The sequence below is a fragment of the Aquarana catesbeiana genome, linkage group LG02 (assembly GCF_042186555.1).
Source record: "Aquarana catesbeiana isolate 2022-GZ linkage group LG02, ASM4218655v1, whole genome shotgun sequence".
In the NCBI taxonomy this organism is placed as follows: Eukaryota; Metazoa; Chordata; class Amphibia; order Anura; family Ranidae; genus Aquarana; species Aquarana catesbeiana.
In genome coordinates, this window is record NC_133325.1 from 701,902,546 (window position 1) to 701,925,565 (window position 23,020).

The window sequence follows — 23,020 nt, forward strand, 5'->3', positions numbered from 1 at the left end:
TCCTCTATTGATGCACCTCACTGATACTGATTTAGAGCAAGCAACACTTTGTTATTTCTGGTCCCATGCTCTGCTCTATGTGTACCACAGTTCCCATAGACCCGAATGTGTCTTCAGGTGGATGTGAAGTCCATCTCAGGGGACAGCAGAAAAGGTGGCTACGTTCACATACACAACGGGTTTATGGAGAGCAAACGTAGCCACCCTAGAACAGGAAGTCCGAGAATTGCAGAAAAAAGATTGCAATTAAAGGCTTCATTTACTGTTGACAGTTTGGGATCTCGGGCAAATTCACAGCGTTTATGCCCGCAATCCCAAATCGCACTCCAATCACAAAACACATGTTCGGGTGTCATTCATTTTCAGTGGCACCAAAATGTGGTGCAGTTTTGCCGTGATTATTACAGTTAGGTCCATATACTGTATATTTGGACACAGGCACAATGTTCATACTTTTGGCGGTTCTGCCCGAGATTCCAAAATGTCAAATGGAGCCAAAGAAAAGGAAACGCACAGGACCCTTTTCAAATTTGCACCACAGCTGCACTGGACATCTGTGAATCGGCTCCATTGAAAGCTGGTCACACTCACATGTTATGCAAATTGGATGCGGTGTAAAATGCATCCAATTCAAATACAGTGCCTTGAAAAAGTATTCATACCCCGCATTTTCCACATTTTGTCATGTTACAACCAACCATGTCACGGTGGGGATGGTGTGTTCAGGGTGATGTGCATGGTTAGTTTTCTGCCACACATAGCATTTTGCTTTTAGCCCAAAAAGTTCAATTTTGGTCTCATCTGACCAGAGCACCTTCTTCCACATGTTTGCTGTGTCCCCACATGGCTTCTTGCAAACTGCAAACAGGACTTCTTATGGCTTTCTTTCAAGAATGTCTTTCTTCTTGCCATTCTTCCAAGGCCAGAATTGTGGAGTGTACAACTAATAGTTGTCCTGTGGACAGATTCTTCCACCAGAGCTGTGGATCTCTGCAGGTCCTTACCATGGGCCTCTTGGCTGCTGCTCTGATTAATGCTCTACTTGCCTGGCCTGTCAGTTTAGGTGGACGACCATGTCTTGGATGTCTCTGTAGGTTTGCAGTTGTGCCATACTCTCCATTTTCGGATGATGGATTGAACAGTGCTCCGTGAGATGTTCAAAGCTTTGGATATTTTTTTATAACCTAACCCTGCTTTAAACAGCTCCACAACTTTATCCTTGACCTGTCTGGTGTGTTCCTTGACCTTTATGATACCGTTTGTTCACTAAGGTTCTCTAACAAACCTCTGAGGGTTTCACAGAACAGCTGTATTTATACTGAGATTAAATTACACACAGGTGGACTCTACTTACTAATTGACTTCTGAAGGCAATTGGTTTCACTAGACTTTAGTTAGGGGTATCAGAGTAAAGGGGGCTGAATATAAATGTACCACACACTTTTCAGATATTTATTTGTGAAAAATTTTGACAACCATTTATCATTTTCCTTCCACTTCACAATTATGTGCCACTTTGTGTTGGTCTATCACATAAGATCCCAATAAAATACATTTACGTTTTTGGTTGTAACATGACAAAATGTGGAAAATTTCAAGGGGTATTAATACTTTTTTAAGGCCCTGTATATGTGAACCCAGTCTTAAGGATGAAACAAGGGAAGGCAGAGATAGAAGATATATTCTACTTATATTGAAATATATTCAATTTATTTTATAATTTTTTTTTGTTTAGTGTCACTTTCAGTACTATACATTAAATATATGTATGCAGATAGCCTGGTAACTGAAACCTGCACCCTGCTGGCATGCTTCTATCAACGGGGAATTGTGTCTACCTGTGAACTAATCTCGGGCACAGTAGGTGACATTTCCTTTTCAATTACCCCATTTTATATTCTTTGATGTTTTAAATATTCTCCATTTACTTTTTTCCTGCACGAGAGTGGCAGTGGCTGTACAACCGCTGCATATATCTCTCAGAAAGCACGAGAAAGGATTATGCGACTCAGTTAATTAAGCAGACAAGGTAGATGTATGAGTTTTCCAAGACCGTTATTTGTATTCATGTTCTGATGTGAGTTCCCTAATCAGTGTTATCTTATTTTACTGATGAATGAGTATTGTGGGTCATTAATTATTTCTACAACTTTTGCTCTTGGAAGAAAAAAAATATGCATAACAAAGTTTTCAGATACATACTTAGGAAAACTTCTCATCTGTTAAAAGAAATTCCATGGAGAGGACATCTTGTGTTCAGTATATAAATGAGCCTAGGCAAAGTAACGATTCATTTTCACAGAAAATTGTACTGCTGTATTGTTTAAAGCACTTTAATAAAGAGCTACCAATCAGAGTTCATCTTTTACTGATCTTAGTCCAGTAATCAAAATGATTCTTCGGGTTAGCGTGTCATTATTGCTGTTTGTACCGCTTTGCTTAGTAAGCTCAACCTAAGCCAAAAATAAAAATGTAATACAGTATATTGCAGCCTACCAATTTTTACATGTAGTGGCTGCATTGGTTTTCCATGCTTAGGCTTTTTTCCTTTATTTTCACCTGTTGCTATGGCCAGTAAGCCTTTTATTTTTTACCTTCATTTAAAGCAGAATAAACCTTTTTTTTTTTTTTTTTTTTCTTCTTATGGGCCCTTAGGAGCTGTTAGCCATAATGTGCTAGTATGCTCCGCGTATTAGCACATTATGGCAGACTTTCCTGGCAAGTAATCCCCTCCTGCACTGCGCTGTTAGCGCTCCTACTGTTTACATTCAATTCCATTTTCTCCTGGGCTTCCTTCCATGTTCAGACTGTTTGACCGCTCCATTGGCCGGGCGACAATGATGTCACTCCTATGCATGCACAGTGGGGGCCACATCATCACAGAGTGGTGGTGTAAATGTACGCTGAGCTGCGCATGCATGGCTCAGTGAACATTAATGCTAACAGACAGGAAAAAGCCATTATGGCAGAAGAGACCATAACAATCTTGTCCTGTCAGTTTTTATTTTTTTTTCATTTCTACTTTAACAGATGAAGTTGTCCAGCAAAATTGGCTTACATTGATTAGCTTTTTTTAGTTTGTGTAAAACCTTTATCCCAAATAGAAAAAAAAAAGGTTTTTGTTGTTTAAAAAGCATTTGCTGGAGTTTGGCCTTAAAGTGGACCTAAGGGCAAAAATACCTTAGTTCCAATGGTCCATCGTCCTCCAGGTCCTTTGTGAGCACTGATATCTTCTCCCCAGCTTCTTCCTGGGTGCCGGTCTTTGGTCATCTTGATTGGTTGGCGTGGAATGTCATCACTTGCACATGCATGTACAGGAGTGTAGTCATCCCGAGTGCGCTTTGAACATCATTATTGCTTTTTGTACCGCCTCTCTTAGTAAGCTAACTGTAGTGTACATAACAATTTGGAGGTTAAACCAAGTTTGTACGCTACACTGTTGTATCTCATGTTGGTTGGCTCACAGCGTATCCTAGAAAATGTATTTGATGGAGGAATTTCATTATATTTAGTTCACTACAATACTCTTCCTCCACTACACCAATCAGCCTTAAAGGATAAGTTCACCTTTCTGAACATGTTACTGTACATGTTACACCTGCATTTAGGGCGTAACATGTTCAGCAACATCCTCCCACACCCCCGATACTCCCCTTCTACGTGACAGCAGATGGGGTGTCCTCTCCGTGCACCCGCTATCACATATCATGAGACAAGAATCTATGAATGAAAAGAATTCAAGTCCCTTTGGCCACCACGGCAGATGGACTTGTAGATTGAATGGTCATAGTCCATTCAAATTCCCTCCAGCTTACAGTCTGACAGTCCGTACTGAAGTATGGGCTGAAAGCTGGAGGGATATATTGGGCCGCAAGTAAACATGTTGTCCACTGAAGTTGATGTGTTGAAAGTAAAAAAATGGGCGTTGGTCTGATGAATCATGTTTTCTTTTACATCATGTGGATGGCTGGGTACATGTACTTCGCTTACCTGGGGAAGTGATAACAGCAGGATGCAGTATGGGAAGAAGGCAAGCCGGGCAGGGGCAGTGTGATGTTTTTGGTAATATTCTGCTGGGAAACCTTGGGTCCTGTCATTCATGGGGATGTTACATAATACAGTACCACCTACCTAAACATTAATGCTAACCAAGTATATCGCTTCATGGAAATTGTATTCCCTGATGGCAGTGGCCTCTTTCAGCAGGATAATGTGCCCTTCCACACTGCAAAAATGGTTCAAGAATGGTTTGAGGAACACAACAAGTTTGAGGTGTTGACTTGGCCTCCAAATTCTCCAGATCTCAATCCCTCAAGCATTTGTGAGATGTGCTCTAAGTACTAGAGTGCACAGGATTTTGTTTGTATTAGAATTGCTTTTCTATCTGAAAAGTCAGTGCTGAGGAGTGCTCTCAGCACATCCCACAGTACAATACTGGGCTTCATTGGTCTGTTGAGAGGAATGAGTCCAGGATCCAATTAGACACTCCAAGGGCGGGTTCGCACTATCCGCCGAGAAAAAACTTCAGTTATTCTTTGCCAGTAGTGATCACAGCTTGGGGGTGGTGCCTTGCATTTTTACAATGCAAGGCACCTTTTCCCCTTTAATGGAACTTTAATGGAATATCCAAGTGACATTTTTATTCATTTATATGCATTGTAGCTGGTCCTTACCCGACTAAATGCATCTACGTGCGCCTAAATGCTGCTAAAAGCAGGAATATCAAAATGCAAGGAAAAGTGATCAAGACACATAAATTATTTATACCTCTCAGATCACTTCCCCTGCAGTTAGAAAATCTAAACACAGAAGTGCCAGTGTGAATAAAGTCTTATTGCACATCTCCTGGTCCTTCCCCAAACTGGGTCACTTCTGGAATCAGGTACGTACTATTATTCAGAAAGCCTGTGACTCTCGAATTCCCAAAAGCCTGGCCTTTCTCTTGCTCCACCAAAACTCCATCCCTAAAACTCATAATCTACAGTATACGATAAACACAGCTCTATAGAAACAACCCTCCCCTCTTACATCAGAACATTGGCTGGATAGGGTGAACAATGTTAAAATCATAGAAACCCTCACTAGTTCCCTCAAGGGCACAGGCACAAAATTTTGGTCTACCTGGTATTACTAGTTTGAGTTTACTCACGTGAATTAAAATCTCATTGGAACTTAAACAACTCAACATCCTGCCCATGACCCTCACTGAATCCGCTTTCTCCCTCCTTCCTCCCTTCCCTACCTAACCATATTCTCCTTCCGACCTCTCCTTCCATTTTCTTTGCTACTCCCTTCCGCTTGCTCTCCTTTCCCCATCCAGCCCAGCCTGTATCCCTACACCAGGACCTGCCTGTGTCAACCTCAGCCACCCTTTTTTTACTGTCACCCCCAAAAATGCCAACCCTGATAGAGCCCAACGCACATTTTCTAAAAATGGCCTATATTTACAGACCCATCCTCCTCCTTACTAAACGTTCCTCCCACTTTCAAGCTTTCCACACAAATTTGCTCTCTACTGAATCAAGATTTAGAGGATTTGGATCCCAATGTAGTTGGGGTGCTGGTGTCAACCCTAACCCCCCAATCCCCAATCCCTGTTATTAAATATTGCAGTCTCCTGTTTGATAGTATTCATGAAGTTATATTTGGGATATCATGTATTAGTGCCTTCGTTGGACGAACTCCGCTTGCTCAGTGGGAGATCGATCCGAGGATCCCCGCTGAGCAGGCAGATGACAGGTCCGTTTCCACTCACTGTTCAGAGTGGAGATGGACCCAGTCCCGCTCTCTTCTATGTGGGGATCAGTGAAAATGAACCACCTGTTCCTTTTCATCTGATCCCATCTGATCCGGTAGACGGATGGAAAATAGGACCACCATCTGTCTGGATTTTGCGGACAGGATCGGATAGTGGCGGATGTCAGTGGACATGTCACCGCTGACATCCACTGCTCCAAAAGGTTGAATGGAGGGTCCAGTCAGGTCCGCCTGAAAAACTGACAGGTGGACCTGATCGGACAGCTTGTGTGAAAGGGGCCTTACATGTTTGAGTTTATGTGCATTGCTACTTTGTTTCAATAAGCTGTTTGGGTTCTTTCACACAAACTGTCTGATCAGATTCACCTGTCAGTTTTTCAGGTGGCTCTGATCAGAAGGTGGATGTAAATGGATGTGTGTCCATCTATATCTGATTACCTCAGTGATGGTCTAGCTCTAAAAACTAAAAAAACAGAAAATATTTGCATCCTCTTTAGCTTTTTTGGACCTAAATGTGATGGATCAAAGGTAAAGGAACTAAGGTTTGCCTCCGCTCACAAGCTAGGGGAGGGGAATGAATGGAAACAGATGTAATAAAAGACACCTTTTTTTTCCGGCTTTGTTTCAGCAACAGGACTTTGTTCAAGGATCCCCTGCTGATCAAAACAGAAGATGGCCACCTGAAAATGTCCTAAGGCCCCTTTCACACATGCGGACCATTTTGTTTCATCAGTAAAATCATGTTTTTTTCAGCAACAGAGCTACTTTGAAGAGGGGGAAAACACTGGCCGCCTTCTTGCCCTTATAGCTAGAGAGCAGCGGGAATCCACTAATATCTTAGCTGTGAGGGCAGAATCTGGGGAGAAGCAGACCCTTAGTTCAGATATTTTAAATAACTTTCAGCGGTTCTATAAGGATTTATATTCTACTAAAACTAGTTACATTCCATCTGATCTAGCGCGGTTTCTACAAACCTGTCCAATTCCGCGGTTAACTGAGGCGGACAGGGAAATGTTGAACCTTCCAATTACATTGACTGAATTAACAGAGGTATTGGAGGGAGCAATACACCATAAATCCCCAGGCCCAGGTGGGATACCAGTGGAGTTATACTCTAATTATAAAGAGGACCTTTTACCATCAATGTTGCAGGCTATAATGGAGGCCGAGGAAGTGGGCAGCTTGCCAGATAGCATGCAAGAGGCAATAATAACAGTACTCCCAAGGCCAGGAAAAGATAGACTTCTATTGGACTCTTATATCTCTATTAAATGCTGATGTCAAGCTTTTTGCCAGTGTCCTGGCTAAGAGGCTATCTCAAGTAATCGGCAAGCTGATTCACTGTGATCAGTCTGGCTTTATACCCACCCGTTCCACGGCCGATAACATAAGGAGGTTATATATGAACCTACAGGTGCCGGTGGACAACCCGGGGGGTAGGGCCATCCTGTCACTGGATGCTGCAAAGGCGTTTGATAGTGTGGAGTGGCCCTACCTCCTGGAAATATTGTATTGTGTGTAATTCGGAATGGGAAGCAAATTCATACCGTGGGTAAAGGTGCTTTACTCTAAACCTAGAGCCAGGCTGCGCATTAACAATAACCTCTCCTCTCAATTTGAACTACACATGTTTCGTCACGCTCCAGTTGACGTCCCTATGACGAAACGCGTAGGGCGTGGCCTATTCTGACGCTTTTGCATCATCTCCCAGAGGATCACCAACTTAAATCTGACGCTCTCCTGTTTTGATGACATTTGGTTGCCTATTATAAACTGCTTAAATGTGAGTACCATTCTGTCATCTGCCTTCAATAAAGAGTGTTTTATGGTTTTACGCTATGGAATCTCCTCTTTCTTCTCTTATGCCTAAAACGTCACCGTGACCCAGAAACAGCCTGTGGATTGCCGCACAGTGGCATACATTGTGACTGTGCATTACCCCCGCAGGGGTTAAAGAAGCTGCCTAAAACGTCACCGTGACCCAGAAACAGCCTGTGAATTGCCGCACAGTGGCATACACTGTGACTGCGCATTACCCCCGCAGGGGTTAAAGAAGCTGGTGAGTGTCTGCATGATCACAAGACACGAGCACCTGGTCACCAAGATTAATACAAATACCTGCCTTGTTTTACAAAGATGTCAAGTTTTTCACTTAAATTGCACTGAGCACTAGTCATGATTTAACCTATGTAATTATTCAGCAATGTTATGTTTGTCAATCACTATATGGGATTTTTATGCGGATGGAATAGCTTTGGCTAAAGTCATTTTTTGATTTCATCCCCTGTTCCCCTTCCCCCTCCCCCAATTCAAAGGGGGCCAACCTAGCCGTTAAATTTGCTATATGCGATTTTGTTTATATTTTGTTTATAATTTACATGCGATTTTACATGTGGGATTTGGCTACACACGATTTACAAAGTATTTTTAAACTAGGACAACGTTACACCTACACACTCCAAAGGGGGTCACTTTGCTGTTTTATGTTTGGTTTTATTTTCGTTGAATTTTTTATTTTCAATTTTGGTTTATACTTTATATGTGACTTTACATATGGGATTTGGCTACACACGATTTACCAAGTATTTCTATGAATTAGGACTGCGCCACACCCACACACTAACCCTTCACATAATAAAAGATACCCAGAGGTGCAGGAACTACAAGGTTTTGCACCCTGGAAAGAAAGGGGGATTCGGTTCTTTGCACAGCTCTACAAAGGGGAGGTGCTAAAGACATACGAACAACTATGTAGGGAATTTCATTTGAACCCCAGGAGCTTTTATCAATATCTTCAACTTCGTCACGCGCTGCAGGCACAACAAACAACACACACCCTGACAGTATCAACATCATCATTATTAAGTGATGTTCTAGTAGCAGATACGAGGAAAGGGTTAACATCAAAAATATATAGGGAATTACTGACCTCGGTTCAGGACCATGCCTCGTTAAATTGTCGAAACAAATGGATAGAAGACAAAGGGGAGATAGATGGAAACCAGTCAAATCTATTCCAGCGGTATCGGTATCCGCATCACATAGGTTGTCACAACTATTTATTCTACATAGGGCCTATAGAACACCAGTGCAGCTATATAAATGGGAAGTAAGAGACTCCCCTTTGTGCCCTAAATGTATAGTACACAAGGGGGACTTCATACACCTAATCTGGAGGTGTCCAAAACTACATAGGTATTGGGATGAAGTCTCCCAGTGTATTACTAGGCTAGCGCAAGTTCCCGTCCCCCTAAACCCGGTAGTGTACCTGCTTGGAGCCATAGACGTAGAAATGTTCCCAAGAGGAATGTACTATATGTTAACTAGATTGATGTATTTAGCCAGAAAACTCATTGCAAAATACTGGATGGCACCAACGGTACCCACAGGGAAGAAATGGATCTCGTATGTAAATTCTTTGCTTCCTAGAGAGCGATTGACGTATAGTCGCAGGAGAGAAAAGGGCAAATTTGACACTATATGGCAATTATGGCTGGGGGACGCGGATTAAGCACCACATCAACTGGTAGTGGAAAGACTTCAGATGTAGAGTCATGGGGGAGGCGTGGGAGAGGGAAAAGTAGAGAGGAAAAGAAAAGAATGGCCCGAAGGAATAACGATTGAATAATTAAATAAGAAAGAATATCGGTTGTGGGGAAGAAAGGGATAAATGAGTGTGGCGAATAAGAAATGAGGAGAAACAGGAGACGATTGCAGAAATTGAGTTGGGGGGGGGGGGGGGGGGAGGAAAAGGGAAAGGAAAAGGTTGAGAGATATGATTTAGTAGTAAAAATATAACATTGACATGAAATAGTGCATGAATGTAAGAATGGGCATGTATATTTTATGTGTATTGTTATATCAAACAATGCACGAATGACATGTATTATGTTAATAACTCTCTAAAATAAAAAAATTCTTGAGAAAAAAAAATAAAAGTCATGTTTTTTCAAAGAAAAATGGATGAAATTTACATCAGTTTGTCATCAGTTTTTTTTCATCCTCCAGCTAGTGTCCTTAACCACTTGGGTCCCAGAGCCATTTTTTCATGCAAAAATTGACTGTTTGTCCGTTTACATCCATTTTCATCAGATCCGTTTTTTTAATGGAAGAAAAATAGGGCTTTAATCCGTTCCAAAAAATGGATGCTGAGGGGAGCAGATGTAAATCAATGATCATCCATTTAGGCTCGATGCACATCTATGCATGTTGCTTTTGAGCGTTTCTGCAGTTTTTTTTGCGGTGCTTGCCACGTTTTTGGACACGTGTTTTTTCCGCGATTTTGCCGCGATTTGCGTTTTTTCTTTTTTTTTTTTACACTGTATATAGCTGGTTGCTAAGAAAAGAAGGGGGCCGGGAAGCCGGCCGCCGCATCCTTAACAACCGATGAGTCATCAGTTGTCAACGGGCTTCCCGCTGAATGTAAAAAAAAAAGAATTGCCAGCTAAAAACAAAATCGACAAAAACAAAATCAGCATGGGGTCCCCCCCCCCGGTCCATACCAGGCCCTTGGGTCTAGTATGGATTTGGAGGGGACTCCCATCCAAATGGGACTTAACCATACCAGGCCGCATGCCCTCAACATGGTGGGATGGGTGCTTTGGGGCAGAGGGGGCTCTGCGCCCCTCACCCCAAAGCACCTTGCCCCCATGTTGATGGGGACAAGGGCCTCTTCCTGTCAAACCTTGCCGGTTGTCGGGGTCTGCGGGTGGGGGGCTTATCGGAATCTGGAATCCCTCTTTAGCAAGGGGGCCCCCAGATCCCGACCCCCCCATGTGAATGAGTATGGGGTACATTGTACCCCTACCCATTCACTAAAAAAAAGTAGTGTAGTGTTAAAAAATACAGTAGACCGTTTTTGACAAGTCTTTTATTAAAAATCTTCTTCTTCTCCGCTTCTTCCTCCGGTCTTCCTCCATCTTCTCCCGCATCGCCATCCTCCGGTCTTTTCCTTCCCCTCCTGCTTCTTCCTTCGCTCTTCTTCTGTCTTCTTTGTTCGGTGTTCTTCTTCCTCTGCCGCCGCTCCTGCTGACGACCCTCCTCCAATGCTGCGTCCTGCTGATCTGTCGGCGCCGATGTCCTGCATTTCTTAAATAACGATGGTGGCACCGTAATCGGATTATGTCATCCGGAGGACACGCCCCCTTGTGACGTCACAGCCCAGAGCATGATGGGTCCGTGACGTCACAAGGGGGTGTGGCCTCCGGATGACATAATCCTTTGCATTTTGCTTTCGAGAGTTTCTGCAGTGTTTTTTGCTGTACTTTTTACAACCATTTGCGTTTTACAATTTATTTTTGGCAAATTTGTTGTTGGGCAGATTTAAAAATGCAAATCGCTACAAAATTGCTTTAACAACACACTGCATGCTTTTCTGCAGTTTCTCTATTGAGCCAAAAAAGCTTTAAAAAAAGTCCCTGACCCTTTCCAAAAACGCAAAGGCACAAAAATGCATTGATATGAACTTGTTCCATAGGAACCCGTGTTAAAAATAATGTCCTGTGTTTCTGCAAAAAGCATGAAAAAATGAATTGTTGTGAATGAAGCCTCACTGTTGAATTTTGGATACTCTGTGTCTCGTATGACATGAATCAACATGTGCTGCTTTTAAAAAATACAAAAATAAAGAATTAAAAAAAATAATAAACCTGAGTTCCCTGTAAACTTGCATGCAGTTGATGAAGACCCATTATACAGTACAGATGGCTAACCGAAATGTTTTAGAATCACATAAGCTGGAGGCATTTCCTCTATAACACTCCACTCTTTGTCTGCTTCCTATGAGTATTACCCAGACTGCCTGCGACCTATAAGCAGATGTGCTTGCATATCTTAGCTGGAATTATTGCTTAATACGTTCGCCTGCATTAAATACCAATCAGTTTAATCTGGTAAAGATTTACATGTGCTGTCAAGGAAGTTATTACAGTAAATCACCACACAAAACATAGGGTTTTAATAAAATGTATTAACCACAGAACCCATTTGTCATTTTCCGAGTGTGGCCGACAGAAAATGTTCAATGTAAAAACAATAATTTAAGATATGGTAGTCAGAAGACTAATGTTAAAAACATGAGACGTGTAATTTTACATTTTATTTTAGTTTAAAAGGACAGTATATGCAGGATGTGCAATTTTCTTATGTGCCTTTGATCTTTGATCGCAGTACAAATCCCATATCATATCAAATCAAATCAAATCAAGTCAAATCTTGTAACTGTATGTTTTTTTTTATATTTTGGAATGAATATGGATTAAGCACTTTCTACCTGCATGAAAAACACAAAATTATGAATATATGCTAAATTGTAGCCCCTTCTCACCCAACCCCAGTATCCCTTTAACCGGGTCTTTATGGCCAGGGGTTGAGAGGACTACCCAATCATGTGACCACTGTGATTGACTGTCAGAGTGGTCACATGATCAGAAGCCAGTCACATTGGTTCACGATCATTACTAGGGAATGGGAGCTGTCTATGGCCTGATTCACACCTATGCATTTTTAGTGCTTTTTGCATTTTGCAGATTTGCACTACAGTTCATTTAACATGGTTTCCTATGGAATACGTTCTGTAGTGCAAATCTGCAAAATGCAAAAAGCACCAAAAATGCATAGGTGTGAATCAGGCCTATGACAGCTTGGTCACTGTGCTGGGAATTTGCAGTAAGTGCGCTCTTAGCTCAGAAAGCTTGCCTGCCCATTATTATTATTATTATTATTATACAGGATTTATATAGCGCCAATAGTTTGTGCAGCGCTTTATAACACGAGGGCAGAAAGTACAGTTACAATAAAATTGAATACAGGAGGAATCCCAACTTCTTTGCCGCTGCACATATATGTGTTTTATGGGTGGCAAGAAAAAAAAGTGGTCTAGCCAAAAATGTAGTTTCTTTTGAATGGGGGAGAGTTTAGGCCTTCTGCAAATATTTTATTGCTATCTTATCCTATCCTGGTGGCATTCTGTGGTTTTCCAGCTTCTCCTCTGGAGCACACTATTTTTATATGTACAGTGGGGACGCAAAGTATTCAGACCCCCTTAAATTTTTCACTCTTTGTTATATTGCAGCCATTTGCTAAAATCATTTAAGTTCATTTTTTTCCTCATTAATGTACACATAGCACCCCATATTGACAGAAAACACAGAATTGTTGACATTTTTGCAGATTTATTAAAAAAGAAAAACTGAAATATCACATGGTCCTAAGTATTCAGACCCTTTGCTGTGACACTCATATATTTAACTATAACTATAAAGTGCTGTCCATTTTTTCTGATCATCCTTGAGATGGTTCTACACCTTCATTTAAGTCCAGCTGTGTTTGATTATACTGATTGGACTTGATTAGGAAAGCCACAGACCTGTCTATATAAGACTTTACAGCTCACAGTGCATGTCAGAGCAAGTGAGAATCATGAGGTCAAAGGAACTGCCTGAAGAGCTCAAAGACAGAATTGTGGCAAGGCACAGATCTGGCCAACGTTTCAAAAAAATTTCTGCTGCTCTTAAGGTTCCTAAAAGCACAGTGGCCTCCATAATCCTTAAATGGAAGACGTTTGGGACGACCAAAACCCTTCTTAGAGCTGGCCGTCCGGCCAAACTGAGCTATCGAGGGAGAAGAGCCTTGGTGAGAGAGCTAAAGAAGAACCCAAAGATCACTGTGGCTGAGCTCCAGAGATGCAGTTGGGAGATGGAAGAAAGTTGTAGAAGGTCAACCATCACTGCAGCCCTCCACCAGTCGGGGCTTTATGGCAGAGTGGCCCAACGGAAGCCTCTCCTCAGTGCAAGACACATGAAAGCCTGCATGGAGTTTGCTAAAAAACACCTGAAGGACTCCAAGATGGTGAGAAATAAGATTCTCTGGTCTGATGAGACCAAGAGAGAACTTTTTGGCCTTATTCTAAGCGGTATGTGTGAAGAAAACCAGGCACTGCTCATCACCTGTCCAATACAGTCCCAACAGTGAAACATGGTGGTGGCAGCATCATGCTGTGGGGTGTTTTTCAGCTGCAGGGGCAGGACAAGTGGTTGCAATCGAGGGAAAGATGAATGTGGCCAAGTACAGGGATATCCTGGACGAAAACCTTCTCCAGAGTGCTCAGGATCTCAGACTGTGCCGAAAGTTTACCTTCCATCAAGACAGTGACCCTAAGCACACAGCTAAAATAATGAAGGCGTGGCTTCACAACAACTCCGTGACTGTTCTTGAATGGCCCAGCCAGAGCCCTGACTTAAACCCAATTGAGCATCTCTGGAGAGACCTAAAAATGGCTGACCACCAATGTTTACCATCCAACCTGACATAACTGGAGAGGATCTGCAAGGAGGAATGGCAGAGGATCCCCAAATCCAGGTGTGAAAAACTTGTTGCATCTTTCCTAAAAAGACTCAAGGCTGTATTAGATCAAAAGGGTGCTTCTACTAAATACTGAGCAAAGGGTCTGAATACTTAGGACCATGTGATATTTCAGTTTTTCTTTTTTAATAAATCTCCAAAAATGTCAACAATTCTGTGTTTTTCTGTCAATATGGGGTGCTGTGTATACATTAATGAGGAAAAAAATGAACTTAAATGATTTTAGCAAATGGCTGCAATATAACAAAGAGTGAAAAATGTAAGGGGGTCTGAATACTTTCTGTCCCCACTGTAAGTGTTAGGGTGATTGTTAAAATGTACTTAAAGCCAACATTTTTTAACGCTTTGCATAAAGGAGGGAAGGGTGAAAACCTCTATCAGGTTTTTATTGTTATCTGTGTCCTGCTTGAGATGTTCACTCTTCCTGTTTGTCTTAATAACCAGTGTCAGCGGGATAGGCAGAGGCGAAATCCAAATTTACAGTTATTACTGGAACAAGAATAGAAGGAAGGAAACTTTCCCCAACAGGAAACAGGCACCAAAAAAAAAAAAAATGACAGGGGTTTTAACAATTTCTTACTTTAGTCTGAACGTTAGTTAAGTATTTAAAAACTATTAGTGCCTGGCTTCCAGTGCGAGGTGCTAGCATATCATTTTCCACTCTATCCTATCGTAACAAAAAAAATGGGTGGCGTTCTACATAATTCTGAAGAAGATGACTGGCAGATAAGTTCAGTCATAGCCTATGGGGTTTATTTACTAAACACAAATATTCTGTTCACTTTGATAAAGAAGTTGTTCTTTGCAAGTGAATTCTGCTCATAGCTTAGTGCAGCCTTTTTCAACCAGGATGCCTTGAGTTTTCTTCATGGGTGCCTTGGCAAAATGCCTAAAAATTGATCAAAACTTTTAGTTACACAAAGCCACAGGTTTTCAATATGCACCATTTTGGCTTTATAGACACTGGTATCCTAACAACCAATGACATCATCAGTTGATAAGGAGGATGTCTGTTGCCTCCACAGCATCCTTGTTTGACCCTCCTGTGCCCTTCTCCCTCAGCACTGGGGTCACATTAGCTGAGTGATGGAGAGAATTGAGGGAGAAGAGAAACATCGGAATACTAGTCAGTACCAGTGTGCAAAAGTGTATTTGCTTTGGAAGAACAAATCACCTCTAACATTGGGTGTCTTACATGTGGATGTTGCTGCATTGTGTAAAACTATTAAAATCGTTTTTTACATTTTAGAATGGGGTGCCCCCCGAGACTGTCCATAATTTTAAAGGGTGCCCTGACTGAATAAAGGTTGAGAAACACTGGCTTAGTGAATGTGGTGAAGTTTCACTTTGCAAAGAATATCCAGTCATGTTTTTTATTTTCAATAACGCATCCAAAAGCATTTTTGATTGGATGATGGTAATCAGCAGAGCTTCACCCATTCACTAAGCTCTGGTAATAATTCCCTTGCAAAGTTTACAGCCTATTTGCCTTTAGTAAATCAACCCCTATAATCAGTAATTGCTCTTGATGTGCCAAATTGTTCTGGAACTGTTATTATCACCCATAAAAGTAAAACTTTGAAATCCAAACAGTTAATGCTCAGGATATTCTCGCAATCTATTTGGTCTGTGTGGAGAAATACCAGTTTTTAGTACTGATGCATCACTGAGAAGCTAAAGAAAAAATATATTGAGCCATTTATTCCTTTTTAATTAAAGCTGACCTGAAACCATGTATTCCATTGTGGGTGGAAGCATTACAGTTTGTGCAAACTCTTCTTTGTTGTAGTAGTCATAGTATAGATAAAATTTGATAGCAGTCACAAACTACAGCTGGGATATTACCCTTCTGTTCACTTTAACCGCTTGCCGACCAGTCACCTCAGTTATACTGCAGCAACATGCCTTGGCTGCGCGAATCTCCATCATGTTATGTTGGTTCCCTTTTTGTCCACTAGCCCGCTCGCCCACGGAGCCGATGCGAGTGCCCGGCGGTCTCGATCACCGCCGGGCTCCCGCGATCACTCGGGGCACACGGAAAACCGGGATCTGTGTGTGTAAACACACAGTTTCCGGCTCTCTGAGGGGAGAAGTGACAGATCGTATGAACAGCGATCTATCTCTTCCCCTGCACAGTCCCCTCCCCCCTTCAGTTAGAACACACTCTAGGGAACACAATTAACCCCTTGATTGCCCCCCTAGTGTTAACCCCTTTCCTGCCAGTGACATTTTTTACAGTAATCAAAGCATTTTTATAGCATCGCTGTATACATGCCAGTGGTCAAAAAAATGTGTCAAAATTGTCCAACGTGTCCGCCATAATGTCGCAGTCCCAATAAAAATCGCTGATCGCCGCCATTACTAGTAAAAAAAAATTAATAATAAAAGTGCCATAAAACTATCTCCTATTTTGTAGACGCTATAACTTTTGCACAAACCAACCAATATACGCTTATTGCGATTTTTTTAATTTTTTTTTACCAAAAATATGTAGAATACATATCGGCCTAAACTGAGGAAAAAAAATTGTTTTTATTTTTTTTTTGGGGGGGGTATTTATTATAGCAAAAAGTAAAAAATAATGCATTTTTTTTTCAAAATTGTCGCATTTTTTTGTTTATAGAGCAAAAAATAAAAACCGCAGAGGTGATCAGATACCACCAAAAGAAAGCTCTCTTTGTGGGGAAAAAAAGGACGTCAACTTTTTTGGGTGCAACGTTGCACGACTGCGCAATTGTGAGTTAAAGCGACGCAGTGCTGAATCGCAAAAAGTGCTCTAGTCAGGAAGGGGGTAAAATCTTCCAGGGCTGAAGCGGTTAAAGAGGAGCTCCAGTTTGTAGAAAAAAAAAAATGAAAAGCCGGCAGCCATAAATACTGTATCTGCTGACTTTTAATATAAGGACACTTACCTGTCCAGGGGCTCGCAATGTCGACACCCCGAGCCTTCAAGCTTCACAGCCAGTTTCCTACTGCACTGTGTTTTGCGAATGGTCCCCGCTGTCTTCCGGGACCTGTGTGTGTCCCAGAAGGCAGTGGGGGAAGGAATAGGGGCCAGAAATGTTGTAGATCGGTGATCTTACCTGGAAGTGGGTGCATGTACCTGTCAAAAGCAGGTACCCCCCCCCCCACAAAGTGAAAAATGTGGCAGTGGGGGGGGGCACGATCAAGCAGAGCTTCCCCTTTTGGGTGGAGCTCCACTTTAAAGAGAACCAGATATCAGCACAGGGGCATAGTGGTTAGCATTCCTGCCTCTCATCACTAGGGTCCTTGGTTTGACTCCCAACCAGAATACTACCCACATGGAGTTTGCATGTTCTCCCTGTGCTTGCGTGGGTTTCCTCTCACACTCTAAAGACATGCTGGTCGGTTATTTGGCTCTAGTATGTGTATGCATGCATGTGAGTTTGAGACCTTAGATTATAAGCTCCTTGAGGGCAGAGACTGATATGAATGTGCAATATGTATAGCACTTTGTAAAGTATCAGCATTATATAAATGCCTTTAGTAAGTCAATCGTATTACACAGTGCTTAATGTCCTATCTGATCCAACTTTAGTATTCTCTTTTTTACATAGCTAAAAAAAATCTTGTCCTCATGTATACAAAGGAGCTCTATCTACCTTGTGATATGCATATGGCAATATCACTTGTGAAGTGGAATCCACTCAGAAAGAGAGCTACATAAAGAGGTTTGACATGCTTAGCCAAAATTTTGTTCTTTCAGATTGGTAAACAGCACTGATATGAGTCCCAGTATTGGTATTGGAGGATACGGCATTCCTCTCAACCAGGGATCAATTTCTGTGTGAAAACACTGATGTGCAAGCTCTGTGCACTGCTAGAAATTGCTGCTAATGGGCATAGCAAGGGGTTGCATTTTGTACATCATGGTTTCCAATTTGAACATAATTTTATTCCTGTTTCTAAAAACAGCCTGACCAGTTTATAGGACATTCTCCCTTCACCCACATATTAGCCCCCAACTGCTCTCCTGCAGTGATACAAATTGAGCAGCAGATCTGATTTACACTGCTCAGTTTGAACCTAATAATGTCAATGAAAACATAAGTGGGTTGTCTTTCAGAAGAACACAGTTACCGTATATACTCGAGTATAAGCCGAGACACCTAATATTACCACAAAAAACTGGGAAAACTTATTGACTCTAATATAAGCCTAGGGTGGGAAATACAGCAGCTACTGGGTAAACAATGCCCATCTGCACCCTTATTGTGCCCATCTGCAGCCTTACTGTGCCCATCTGCAGCTGTTCCTTTAATAACCTAAACAGTGGGTGTCTCCTGCTGTGTCATGCAGTCTGTTCGGCGGCCATCCACTGTAACAAAGTCCCGCCTCCTCCTCATCCGTGATAGAAGGAACACTGATACAGTTTCCATTGTATCAAGTCCGATCTTGTATACGGTGCATAAGGCTAAATTCACATTTAGCTTTCCATTAGGAATTTGCTGTACTGCACTAATCCATCTCAGTTTTTTTGTCTGTAGTTTGGGGTCCCTGAACCATGCCCTGTGTTAACTTTGGAACACCCTACCTAGAAAGCCAGTACTATGAATTATCTCACAGCCTCTAATCAAATTGAATCCTACCTTGGACATATGAATAAAACTGGTGATGCTGGAAGCAGATAATGAGAGAAGGCAGAGCAGACTTCAAAAAGAACATTCTTACTGCCCCCTTGCTCAATTTTCATGGACTGACTTTAACACTACTGCTTTTAAAACTTGATAGCACTTGTCACTAGTTTTCTGTTTGAGTTTCTGGTTAGGTTGAGGTTTAAGGGCAACTCCACAGAATGTGTACAGAATGCCCCCCAGAAACATAATTTCCTGCTTGTGTGATTGGCTAGGCCACTCCATGACCTAAAAGTGCTTCTTCTTGAGCCACTCCTTTGTTGCCTTGGCGGTATGTTTTGGGTCATTGTCATGCTGGAAGACCCCTCCATGACCTATCTTTGTGTTCTGGCTAAGGAAAGAAGGTTCTCATCCAAGATTTTACAATACATTTCCCCATCTATTGGCCCCTCAATGCGGCAAAGTCGTCCTGTACCTTTAGCAGAGAAACAGCCCCAAAGCATATTGTTTCCACCTCTGTGCTTGACTGTAGAGATCCTAGGGTCATAGGAAAAAATAAGGAATTGCGCTAATATCTGTATGACATGATATAAAAATCTACAGTGAAAGAAGATTTTAGTAATAAGTGTAAATAAAGGTAAATGTGAAAAACGTTTGATTATGATCTAAAAGAGTCCCATCGAGTGAAAACATCAATAGAATATCATAGTGACTCCAAATCACCGGCAGAAAATACAAAAAACAAGTCTAAGTGATAGTTAGTGTTAATCCGTGACAGCAAGGGAGGGTTCACCACCGAAAATGGAAGGGGTTACTCCTTACCAGATGGCCATGACCCCCCACTCCAGAGGATCACAGCAAGCAGATAACCTTGTAAGCCAGAAAATGGAAACTGCTAACAGCGTCCGCCAGAGGTCATCTCATCGTCAGCCACACCAGCGAAACCCATGGCAAAGGTACCATAAAATATATGAAGGGAACTCACATAGTGTAAAACCGACAAGATTTATTTAAGTTTAAAACACAAAATGCACACTTACAAAGCGTAGTAGATAAAATAGCCTTAAGTCCGGTTCCTTGGCCACAGGAGCGCGGACAAACCCGTCCTACTAGAATACAACTTGCTTGGGGGTGACATCAGCGCGTCGTCTGGCTCCGCCCTACGTGTTTCATGACATCATCACGTCTTCCAGGGGCACTGCCCCTGGAAGACGTGATGATGTCATATATTCATATATTTTATGGTACCTTTGCCATGGGTTTCGCTGGTGTGGCTGACGATGAGATGACCTCTGGCGGACGCTGTTAGCAGTTTCCATTTTCTGGCTTACAAGGTTATCTGCTTGCTGTGATCCTCTGGAGTGGGGGGTCATGGCCATCTGGTAAGGAGTAACCCCTTCCATTTTTGGTGGTGGACCCTCCCTTGCTGTCACGGATTAACACTAACTATCACTTGGACTTGTTTTTTGTATTTTCTGCCGGTGATTTGGAGTCACTATGATATTCCATTGATGTTTTCACTCGATGGGACTCTTTTAGATCATAATCAAACGTTTTTCACATTTACCTTTATTTACACTTATTACTAAAATCTTCTTTCACTGTAGATTTTTATATCATGTCATACAGATATTAGCGCAATTCCTTATTTTTTCCTATGTTTATTCACAATTGATGTTTATTGTCGGGATTGCAGCTTTTCAAACGATCAAATTATTCACTTGATTTATAGCGCAGTTTTTTTCATTTTTCTATCCTAGGGTCATAGTCAGCATTTTTCTTCATCCAAACACGGCGAATCTAGTTAATGCTAAAGAGCTCAATTTCGGTCTCATCTGACCACAGCACTTTCTCTCAATCCCTCTCTGAATCATTTAGATGTTCAATGGAAAACTTCAGACGGGCCTGTACATGTGCTTTTTTGAGGAGGGGGGCCTTGCGGGCCCTGCAGGATTTCAATCCATAGCGGCGTATTGTTTTACCAATAGTTTGTTTGGTGACTGTGGTCCCAACTGTCTTGTGATCATTTACAAGCTCCTCCAATGTAGTTCTGGGTTGGTCCCTCACTTTTTTCTTGATCATCCTTACCCCATGATGCGAAATCTTGCATGGAGCTGCAGACCGAGGGCGATTGATGGTCATTTTGTACTTCTTCCATTTGCGAATAATCGCTCCAACAGTTGTCTCCTCACCAAGTTTCTTGCTGATGATCTTGTAGTCCATTCCAGCCTTGTGTAGGTCTACAATCTTGTCCCTGATGTCCTTTGACAGCTCTTTGGTCTTGCTGATGATGGTAAAGTTTGAATTGAAGAAAGATTCTGTGGACTGGTGTCTTTTATACACATAATGAGTTGTCGTTAGGAGCACCTTCTTTTTTGATAGACTTTGGAATGGTTATAAACTCTTTCCTTACTGGGAAGCTTTATTTCACTTAGTTTTGGCTTGCTATCACAGAGGAAAACAAAAGTGAAGGTGTCATGTGAACAGAAAGAACTAGTACAGTGGTTCTCGACCCTCCTAGTGCCGTGACCGCTTGATAAAATTTCCCAAGTTGTGGAGACCCCTAACAGTAAAATTATTTTCGTAGTGTGGGTTGTCAGCACCCAAGGCAAGACAAGTAATTTGCGCCCCTAACCCACAGACATTTAGCACTCCCTGAGTCCCTTCCACTCGTAAAGTATTAAAACCCTTTGTGGTACATTTTAGGATGTACCACTCTTTCTTTGTTCTCCTTTCTTTCCCCTTTATCTCTCTCTATAATAATTTCTTGTTTTTTTCCCCATCTCTCTCTCTCTAGCTGTCTTGTTTTTTCTCTCCCTTTTTTTTCATTCCTCCCCCTCTTTTCCTCTCCCTTCCATGTATTCTCTATTTTTATTCCTTCTCTTACTCCTTGGTGGAGGGGGGGGATGGGATGAGTGGCAGTACTGGCAGGGAGTTGGGATCAGTGGCAGTGCTGGTGGGGGTGGGATCAGTGGCAGTGCTGGAGGGAATTCTGATCAGCCAACTTACATGCTCTTGATCAAGGTCATCTGCTGATCTGAGAACTGTAGTGGGGACTTTTGATGGCAACTATAATCACAGGTAGTGTTACTCACTGTGTCTCTGACTTTGTGGTGTCTCGCAATAGTGACACCTATGCTGAAATCAGGAGATGGGTTCTCCTCCAGCCCCTCCCACTTCACATTCCTCACCAGTCAGGTGACCTCTAGTCTTTGCCCCCCAGCCATGCCATTAACTGAATGGGCGGCTGCGAAGAGGCTGTGTGGGTGGCCGTGGGCTCCAGGAACAGCCCTGCTGGGCAACTGCAAAAAGGCTGGAGAGCGGTGCGAGCTTCAGGAACAGCCCAGGATTCGGTGACCCCTGGCAAATCGTCATTCGACCCCCAGGTTGAGAACCACTGAACTAGTAAGTTAACAGATGTTGCAATCCTCTCTTGCTTTACTAAACATGATTTTGTTGCTATGCCCCAGCAAAGAAATGTCCCATAATTTCTAGTCCTTGTGACACCTTGTCAACCGGTCTGTAAGTGACAGAAACTCTCCCCAACACACAGACAGACACCAATAACACATGGCAGAGCTTTTCCACTATATCCAAACCAAAAAAAAACCTTGCGTACACATTATAACACGGTGATATACTGTAAATGTGATTTATGCTATAAAGTTTGCCATGAGTTTCTGTTTTATTTTCAGGGGTATCCTGGTTCCTGGTGGTTTTGGATTACGGGGAACAGAAGGGAAACTTCAAACAATTACCTGGGCAAGAGAGAGGAAAGTGCCTTTTCTAGGTACAGTCATGTATTTCATTGTAAAACTAAAGTGACCGTGTTGGCCATCATAGGCGAAAGTGGAGTGGATAGGTAACAGCACTAATTCCACTACCGTTCACGGCAATTAGTGTCAGTGAAAAGATGAAATAAACAATTTTGAGTGGAGCTGAATCCTCATTAGGAGTTGATAAAAGAAAAGACAGTGGAGTGACGCAGCAGAGAGCAATTAAAGCATGATTTGTTAGAAACTGAACTGCTGGAAGCAATATGAGTAAATTTATTTTTTTATATTACAGTTCTACTTCTGATAATTAGCAGAATTTGTTCAAAGAGATAAGCACAGAGCACAGAAACCTTTTTGTACACATCAAATACCATTGACTGGCATTAAATGGACTAACAGTGATGTCACCTATGTTCCCACAGTAGGAATGAAATCATGAAACAATTGTTTCTATCGTATTCTCATTTATCAGCATTAAACTGTTATGCTTCTTGAGTTACTTGTGGCGTAGCTGCTGGTTCTGTTATGAATTTG

The 23,020-nt window shown here is 42.0% G+C and overlaps 1 protein-coding gene across 3 annotated transcripts in view; it reads left to right on the forward strand.

Annotated features, from left to right (window-relative positions):
* Positions 1–23,020, forward strand: part of CTPS2 (CTP synthase 2) — a 409,104-nt gene that overhangs the window by 158,789 nt on the left and 227,295 nt on the right. For all 3 annotated transcript variants that reach the window (XR_012241769.1, XM_073616921.1, XM_073616922.1), the window contains one exon: positions 22,406–22,500. Coding sequence is in view for 2 of the 3 variants with exons in the window: in XM_073616921.1 (XP_073473022.1) it covers positions 22,406–22,500 (95 nt within the window). In the remaining variant the exon portion in view is untranslated. The remainder of the gene's footprint in view (positions 1–22,405; positions 22,501–23,020) is intronic.